General features: G+C 31.0%; 1 protein-coding gene across 1 annotated transcript; it reads right to left on the bottom strand.

Moving 5' to 3' along the window:
* Positions 1–1863: 1863 nt before the first annotated feature.
* On the bottom strand, positions 1864–8302 carry LOC133183402 (uncharacterized). The gene is made up of 4 exons (XM_061318364.1): positions 7737–8302; positions 4911–5077; positions 2772–2868; positions 1864–2461 (listed from the first exon to the last, which is right to left on the bottom strand). Exons 1-4 carry the CDS (start codon positions 8251–8253, stop codon positions 2241–2243), a joined length of 1002 nt encoding a protein of 333 aa, XP_061174348.1. The 5' UTR covers positions 8254–8302; the 3' UTR covers positions 1864–2240.
* Positions 8303–10108: the final 1806 nt, after the last annotated feature.

The following is a 10108-nucleotide window of genomic DNA, read 5'->3' as shown; positions in this document are numbered from 1 at the left end:
ATTGTCATAATTAACAAGTGCATCATTGAACCCAAGCTGATCACCACAACTGTAATCAAAACATATCTATTTACTATGCCCACTATTGACACAGGTAAGGTGCCTGTGTGCGTCCAGCCGTAACTAATCCCCTCATTGTCGTACTCAAGCCAGTCAAGGTAATTGGTGTCAAACTGTGTAAACAAAGGCTTCACATACGAAGTTGGAGGTGTGAACAAGGTGCTGATTATCAAAAAACACTATGATAGTCTAAATTTTTGTATCGGATAAAACGAAATTCCAATATTTTCTCATCAGAATATCAGGTGAAATTATTAATAAATATATAAGAAATGGTTTTGTGCTCTGATATTATATTGAAATAGCCGAAATATTCGTTAAACCGCTATCCGATAAAATGGAAGCCACTGTACTTGAATTAAACAATGCAAATTATACAATATTCAATTAAAAACTGCTCACAAAATTATAAAGAAACTATTTTTTTTTTGTGGTGGAAGGATATTTAGAAGAAAATTTATAAAAAAGATTATATAATGTTCAAATTAGTTCTCTAAATGCAAAGTGATTTCTATTTTGGAATACTTCAAATTTTACAACTACCATTGATCATCATCAGCTTCTCTCATAGGTAATGTCCTGACACCTTTATACTCATTTGGAGATGACTTTGAAAGTACATGTAGTCTGAGAGTGAATGTGTTACGTTTTATTAAGTGTATATAATTTACAAGGTGAGGTAGATAAGTACATCTACAAAGTCATATATATATATCTTAATACTCAAATTAACAAGTTTAAATCTAGAACATAGTTTTAGCTTATCTGACAAATTCAATTCTCCATAATGAAAAAAAAAACATACATAAAATCCTAAGCATATGTAAAGAAGTTTTTTAATTCAATTTGTTTGATTGTATTGTTGATAAATGTACAAATTAGAACAATTGTACATACAAAAAAAGAAGTTAATCAAATGGAATCTCCATAAAGATTATCATGTCTACTACGTACTCCACAGTGAGTGAGGGCAGCATTACATTTTTAGACTACAGTGATTATGTCATTATGGTACATGTATTCTGGAGGGCCACCTAAGAACTGCAGATATGTCATAAACGTGATCATCTTAAAATTGTTTTAATCACAATATAAATTAAAAATAAAATATAATTACACTATAAATATACTGTAGTTTTAACAACAAAGAATAAACATTAACAAATAATATATTGAGATTACATTTCCTCCTGAAACATTTCACAAATAATACTGAATACTTCATGATTTGATATAAAATTTACAAGATATTTGCTAAAGACCATACGGACAGATTGTAAAGTATTTACAGTTCAAATAAATAAAAAGATATATTTTGATTGTTGTGATGAGTCCTAAACTACTTGCTCAAAAGGATTTTCAGTGGTACTCAATTTACCCTACCCCTAAACAAAATGTACACCTCCATTAAGATCTTTAAAGAAAACGATACATATATGAAGTGATAATGATGACAATTGAACATCCTCTTCAGAGTTGAATGTTTTTCTTTCCCTTAATATCAAGGTTAATTAAAACATCTCATCCTCTTTTATTTAGATGTGAAGTTTGAGAATGATATATCAGTCATATATGGCATATTTTTGACTAAGTTCAAATAACCAAAATTAAAAATGTCTTTCTATTTGATTTATTACCTTATATAAAGATAGGCCTTTTCTGTAAATTACACAATTTAAATCAACCACGTTTCAAAGATATCACAAAATTAAAACAATAATCAATTTATTTACCGACTCCACATTTAAATTAAAAACACATTTAAAGTCAGTTTAATTACAGAAACGTGAGGCTATTCAAGTTCAAAATCGGTGAAAATTTTAATTCGAATGTAAATAACATTATATCATGTATATCTACACTTAATCTCATATTATCATTTTTTAGCTTAGATACACAATATATAGCTTTAAGTATGTCATCATATATCAAAATATTAATTCTTGAACAAAAATTATTGAATCAGACAGACATGCAGATATCATCAATCTATAGAGTGACTATGTTTCACTTTCCAATTGGCACCAAAGTTAAAAAAATTGTTAACAGTTTATGTGCTTAGCTATTGCAAGTTTTTACAAATTAAATCACTAGTGCTATTGTGTTGCAGTAGTCATGGTTTGTGAGCATACAAATAAATATGGCAGTTTATACGAGTATAATAAGGCAATCCTATTCTTTCACTCCACCAAGTAAAAGTCACTGATGCGTTTGGCAAGAATGATACAGTTCATCTGTGGTGAAATTAGATGCCGATGAAGCATGCGGACGGTGGCTCCTGCACTCTGACCCCATGACTGAAGCACATACTCCGCTGGATTCTCCACCTTCCATCGGCGCCACTGCTGAATGGTCTCCAGGGGAATCCCTACCCTTTCTCCTAGCATTCTCCAGTCTGCACCTAAAACCACAGATAAAGAGAAAAAATCTTTGCACCAGCAGTACTGTGATTTTTTAAAGGAAGTAACTATGATGGACAATATGCAAGTACATGTATATAGTGGGGGTAAATATTATATAGTTTAAATCAAGAACAAGAATGACAGACATATATAAAAAATCAGTTATGTTCCAACAACTTGTTTTAACTTAATCAATTGCTGAATTATGCTCACTGATTCAACCTATTAACCACCCTCCCAGGGAAAAAATGTCTTCATTCAGAAAATATATTGTATCCTCTTTTGCCAAAGTCATGTAGACAAGCTTACCATTTCCTTTATACATGCTGAGGTTTTGTATGATGTACTTCTTGAGATCAGGGTTCATGTTCTTGATATGTGTGTCTCCAGCAAGCTTTTTCAGAGGCTGTAAATATTAATAGATTTATAAATACTGATAAGTTTAAAGAATCTAAACTTGATTTCTGAGTTTTGGAAACATTATAATTTTATTTTATTACAATAAAAGCTATTTTAGTATATTACAAAAATTTTTACAGTAAATCATACCCATTTTAAAATTAAATTTGATTTTTTGCATTTTGTATTAAAATTTTCCTCTTGAAGAAGATACATATATAATGCATTTAGTTTAAACCATATTTTAATTGAAAAGTATGTACTAGCATGGAGTACAAATTAACATATTACAGTGAAGAAAAATCAAAAAGGATTTGGAAATATTCTAAACAAAATTAATCCATCTCCTTTATATTTGATAATGCATGGTGTAAATGACAGATGCTTATTAGGTAAAGTCCATTCAACTTAGCAAAAATGTAGGACCAACATCAAACTAATTGCAACAGAAATTATTTTATGATAAATGAAAACTAACATATACAATATATATGAAGTAAAAAATCTAATGAAGGGAAAGCATAATTTTGGAATATGATTTAATTATGGGAATTACTCAAGAAAAGGGGCATTACTCTGTAAATCAATCCTTTTTTTTTTGCCAAAGAAACAAAATGAAATCCCTTTTTTCATGATAGTGTAATCTGATTTAGATATTTTAGATAGAGTTTTACAGATTTATATAGATAATATAAATTTAAATTTAAATATGTTCCAGCTGGTAACCTTTACCAGTGGTAACTATACCGGTAATTATTATGAGGCAAGGAAAAGTAACGTACAATTTAAAGTGGGCCTAAAACATCTGTAATAAATTTTTTTCTGGGTAAAAGGTTTTACTGCGTCTATATATGTCATTATGCAGAGTTTAATTCACTTCCAGAATTTTCACCAAAATTTACTATAATGACAAGAGTTATGCCCCTTTTCCATAACAATTTTCATAAAACATTTAAAAATAGTGTTTTCCCCTCATCCAATTTTGTTAGATTTTTTACCACATGTATTTTATGCATTCCTTTTTTATTTATTACAGCAAAAGAATTCCATTGCAATTAGTTTGTTTCTTTGATAAATTGATTGGACTACCGGGTAGTACATGTAATACAAAATAAATGTGTTTATTTGCAGTTTATAGAAAAAAAGTGAAATTAAATGTAAAAGAGCAAGATTCATTTAGGGCGTTTTTGGCCCTGTAATTTTCTGAAAAATCAGAATTGCTTAGTTTTAGTTGACAATGCATTAAATATCAGATGCACCCTTAGCAACTGCATATCTATTGAAAATGACACACTTTTTTCACTAGACAATGCATTATGACATCATGGGAAATGCATCATTTTTCCCATATCCTGAAAATTCCGTAGAAAATAGCCAACAATTTCAGTTATTTTTCATATTTCATACAGGTCACAACCTCTGATGCAAAATATGAAATTAAATAATGATAGAACTGTTTCTGAAGATTATGAAATGTTTTATTTTTTGGACTGAGGGGTGTGCTCAAATTTTAATTCTTTGTCGTTCAAGGTACTCCAATACACATTTTCTGCAAAATTCATGGAACACTGCAATTTCACAAAGCCTGTTTCTCAATATCTGGACTCTCAGAGGAAATTTTTTTTCATAGGAAATGAAAGCACTAAGTCTCTACTTTATACTGATGTTATAAATGGGATGGAAGGGTTAGTCAATTAATTGGTATAAGGACATGGACATTTTATGCATAAAGTGAATCTACAATTATTATATAATAATAGTTATTATTGAATTTCAAATATATTGTAAGTGTTTCTGCAATATTTTACAAAGTTATACTTCAAAAGAACCTATCTACTACATTATCTATACTGTTGTGGCCTTTTTTCCCATTATCTTTCTTGTGTGAGAGGGAAAAAATAGTCAGGATCTAAAGTGACCAATGAAATTTTTTCTTATTTTCTTTAACAAATTAGAAAACCTAACAAATAACTGCTATATAAGCAAGTGAAGAAACATGCAGCAGGAAATTCTGCAATAGATGAAAAATTAATAATTTCTTCAGCTTACCGGTGACAGACTGACAGGTTGGAATTCCTTGACTAGAGACTGTCTGGGTGTGTCCAGTGGGGGGACTGTTGTTGACACGGGATGATCCGCATCATTGGGAGGTATTGTTGTTACATCATAACTCTCATCTTCTTCTTGTTCCAAACAGGAAAAGAGACGATTCCCTCCTGCAAAAAATATATTGTGATTGTTATGATAACCAAACATTTCCATTTTTTAAAAATATTTTTTCCTTTCAATGAACTCACTTGAGCCAAACGCTCTTTTGATCAGAATTTTATCAGATCATATTTGTCAGACTTTGTTACCTTTCCAGCACTTTGTGCCGGACATTTTCAACTTCTTCTCTAGGACCAGCAAGTCATTTCACCCAAAGAATGCCCGTGGTAAAGGGCTTTCAAGTTTTTTTGGTTTTTGGTTTTTTTTTAATGTAGGGCCTATTCCCCCTAGGGGAGATAATTAATAGAATAAATTTCAAAAATGTAGAAGTAGCTAATGGTCATTTAAAGGTCTACCTCTAAAGAACCACTAGACCCAAAAAGATAAAATTTATATGAATGCTTCCTTATAAACCTTAAATACATGTAACTTTAAGTAAAGCTTTTGGTGCAAGATTTGCATGTGTATACATGTCTGTAAAATCATTATAAATCTTCCTTTTAAGTCAGCTGGGCATCAGAAATACATGTCAGTAAGATATGCAAGAATCTCCCATGTATCATAGATGTCTTAGTCACCAGGGCTAAGTTGGGGGGGGGATAAAAGATTGTCTGTTTTTCAAAAGATTACACAAGGGCAATTCTTTAAAAATTCTTCTCAAGTGCAAGAAAAACATTAACCATATTAATGTGAAAGCATCCCCATTTAGTGTAGACTCAAATCTATTCAAAGCATAGCCCAGGAGCTATGTTGGAACAACAGTGTGGAATAACTTTTTTCACATAAAAATATATTGGAATGAAAGAAAAAGTGAGCAAGCTCACATACCCCACGCTCCCCCAAAACTTGACAATGCAACACGTAATGAATGGCACAGTGCATTTTAAATACACAGTATAATTCAAAAAGGGGCATTACTTGCAAAAAATCATCACATCAAAACTTCTTGCATATAAGGACATTCAAATCTTTGTATGTTACAAATTTAATTGGGCTGAAGTTTCTAGATAAATAATGGAATCAAAATTTCTTGGTAATATACAAATCTATACATTCAGGAAATTCAGTGCAGGAGTTATGCTGACAAACTGTTATTTAAATTCCTCAGTGATTTCGATTTGTTAATGAGTGTAAGTCCATGTCCAACACATGACAATTTACACATTTAAATAAATGATGGAAACAAAATTATGATGTAGTCATATGAATTTGTTTATATACTGTACTTATGAAATTATTTAAGGCAAAGCACCAATTTGAGGGGGGGGGGGGGGGGGGGGGGGAGAAGGGGGATGGTTGGTGAGAACTATCCAAGATTTTGTGTGTGTGTGTGTGTGTGTGTTAAATCATAAATATTTTGATCTCAAAATCAATAGGGGTCATTTAAGGTCATAGAATATTTCACACAAAATTTCATTACAAAAGCTGATTCCAGTGGATTTCCTTATTACCTAGCTGGAAAGTTTCTTCAATAATAGGCAAAACTCTTAAGGCAAAAATAACAAAATCGGAATTTCCTGGTAATATGCGCATCTACACACTGTGTACTAAATATCTGCAAAGTTTGACCAAATTCTGTGCAGCTGTTTAAGAGGAGTTGCACTAACAAACTCTTCATCTCTATATTCAAGATATGGCCAAAAATCTAAGTTGAAAAGTGACGAAATTCCCAGAAAAATAAAGGAATCGGAATTTCCTGGTAATATGCACATCTACACACTGTGTACTAAATATCTGCAAAGTTTGACCAAATTCTGTGCAGCGGTTTAAGAGGAGTTGTGCTGACAATCTGTTCATCTCTATATTCAAGATATGGCCAAAAATCTAAGTTGAAAAGTGACGAAATTCCCAGAAAAATAATGGAATCGAATTTCCTGGTAATATGCACATCTACACATTGTTTTCTAAATATCTGCAAAGTTTGACCAAATTCTGTGCAGCGGTTTATGAGGAGTTGCGCTGACAGAAAAACAGGACTGACACATTGACTGACTGTCAAAAACATTATACCTCACGCAACTTGTTACGTGGGATATAACTACCTTTAAATATCTTCACAAGAACAAAAGGGCCACAATAAGCCACAAATATATGCAGTCAAACATCTAATTATAAATATAAATTTAAAAAGATATAGTGTATAATTTCTTTTACATTTTGCATGCAAATTTATTATGTTCCAACTGAAATTTTTAAATAAATTATCCCATATCCCAATAATCCCTTGAATATATGTCTAAATAACATTTGTATAAAAATACCTATGGGTTATCCATCCATTAATCTATATTAATATTATTTGAGCATTGAAAGTTTACCCATCACCACGTAAAGCCGATCAAGCACCTTGAGGGCCTTGAAGCATTATTAATTTACATGAAACTTTATCCTTGGTGGAATCTAAACTTTGTCTAAGGTAAAACACTGAAAATGCATTGAACATTGAGAAAGTTTGAGTGAAAAGCATGCATTCATTAAGATTTTACATCATAGTATTATTTTGATATTTTGAAGATGCTTATGTAATACTGACTGCAGAGGACACCAATACCCGACAGAATGATTAGAGAGGAAATTAGACTGTACCAGTACATCTATCACTGTAGGTGTGATAAAACTAATGCATAACATATAAAATCTAATGGCATGGTTAATTCTAAAACTTACTGAGTTCATATAGCAAAAACCTAGCCTTTGTTTTAGCATCTACAAGCGTCTCACAAAACTCTATATCCTCTAAGCCATTTTCTAGACTCAGCCTTAATTGTACCATCTTGGCAAGTTCCATATTCAGGTGAGTGATTCTTGTTTCAAGTTCCTCAACTCTCAACTCCACAGGTCCCTTCTTTTTACGTTTGTCTCCATTTGTAATTAAATCTAATATTTGATTCAAATTCTCTACTGATACATTCAGTGGCATCTTAGATTTTTCACTCTCAGACAACTCATATCCCTTGCTTTGTCCATATTCAACTATTTTTTTAGAAAGGTATTCCACTTTGTCTCTAAGTTCACTGTTTTCCTCCTTGTATCTATTAATCATCTTTTGTAATTCTTCATTTTGGTTGGTTAATTCCTCCAACTTTTCCTTATTAATTAATTGTTCCTTCAATGATGCTGATACTTTAGCAGAATTTGATCGAGTCTCCTTCTTCATGCTTGATTTCTTCTGTTTACTTGCCATCGATTAATACACTCAGTACATGAACTGCCCCCACTGCTAAAGTAAAAGAAATATTTCTGAAATTAAAAATAAAATTATATAATATCATATCATATCATATAATATAATATACATGTATATAAAAGACAATTGTATCCTGACAGCTGTGTTTTATAGACAATGAAGTATGGACTATAACAGTAGCAATTAGAGAGATGACATATTTCAATTTAACCTATCCCTACCATTCCATCGTGTTCCAAGTTATAAGCACAGACGAAACAATCAAAAACCATAATCAATATTTTTTTTCAAAAAGTATTTGTAAAAAAGGTCCCAATGAGTAACCAAGCGATTGTGTCTATCATTATTCAAAGCCATGGTATGAAAAGAAGAAATGCAAACTTTAAATACATTAGAAACACCTGACAATCAAACAGAAATGTTTGTATAATAGGACATTTAAACATTCTACATGTAGCTCTTCTTTTTCTTCTCAGCTAAGTCTTTAAAATGTTTGCCTGATTGTTAGAAGTAGATTATTCAATTCCTATGCAAATACATTAATAATAGTTTGTAAACCAAGGCTTCAGGTTTTTGTAAGATCTATAAGGAAGTCTATGAATATGTCTTTTTAGACATTTTTTTTTTATTTCAAACGCCAATCATACTACTTCTATGATATAAAGTACAATACAACAGCACTAAGTATCTAGAAATTGAAATAGATATAGATTTTTCATTTGTGTAAATTTACATACTCTGAATTTTTAAAGGGGCTTTGTTCTGTGGATTGATCTTAGTTTATGTTTTAATAATGCTAATATGCTTTACAGATTTCTAAAGGGTACCATTGATGGTGACCAAGAAATCAGATTTACTCTTATTTTGAGATATTACACACCTACTCTCACACCTATTCTCACATAATCTGTCCACATACAGTTTAACTTCCAAAGGTCAACATTTTTAAGCAAACAAAATATGGAAGAATTTTTGTTCAAAATATCAAAATTTAACTATGTAAGGACAAAAATATTCAAAAAGCAATGTAGGTAGTGTGTTTTCCTTTGTAATTTACATTGTTGTCTTCAAGTTGAAATGACCCTGTCAAAAAATTGTTTTATTTCCATAAAGAATATTCAGTTTTCCTTGTTTTTAGAGCACCTCTCCCCCAAATAATGACTGTAAAAGTTGTATATGCAAGATAGGAAACATACAGTGTATTATACTTATAACATATATTACATAAATTACTTTCTATAAGATTAATTGGTATAAAATGGGTACTCGCACAGATCAATGCTTGTTTTAATGGTTTTTGGTTAAAATTGGTATGACAGAAAGAATAAATCAATTAACATGCAAAGACAATTTTACTTGCATTCTTTAATTATTGTTGAAAACATAAAATACTGTTATATCCTTAAAACGAACCAATCACCTCTGATCAAAGGAGCCATGTGTTTCTCTAATTAATCTGCCATGTAACTTTTCTTTGTTTCTGGTTGCGTTTCATGGACTTTGTTGGATATTCTAGTAGATATTTGATGGTGTAAGATTCACATTTATGCTATTTACACAAATACTGAGGTTTTGATAATGCAAATTACACAACATGAGTGACATATTTATTATACAGTCAATTAGTCAGTTATTATCTCAAACTCGATAGGACCAAGAAAAAACTTCAGGATATCCACGGATTCGAGATATCGAAGGTAAAATACTTAAGAAAAAGTGGTTGGGACTTCCAAATCACTTTGACATATCCATGGTATTCGAGATAATAGTGTTTGAGATAGTGAAGCCCTACTGTATATTTTTTCAAAATTTCACTTGAGACATTTAAAATCTAAGAAAGTGAAAATTCCAA

The sequence above is a fragment of the Saccostrea echinata genome, unplaced genomic scaffold (assembly GCF_033153115.1).
Source record: "Saccostrea echinata isolate AGI-Se365-2 ecotype Australia unplaced genomic scaffold, CSIRO_AGI_Sech_v1 ptg000009l, whole genome shotgun sequence".
Lineage (NCBI taxonomy): Eukaryota > Metazoa > Mollusca > Bivalvia > Ostreida > Ostreidae > Saccostrea > Saccostrea echinata.
The sequence above is the reverse complement of the archived record's forward strand: the minus strand, read 5'-3'. Positions and strand labels throughout refer to the sequence as shown.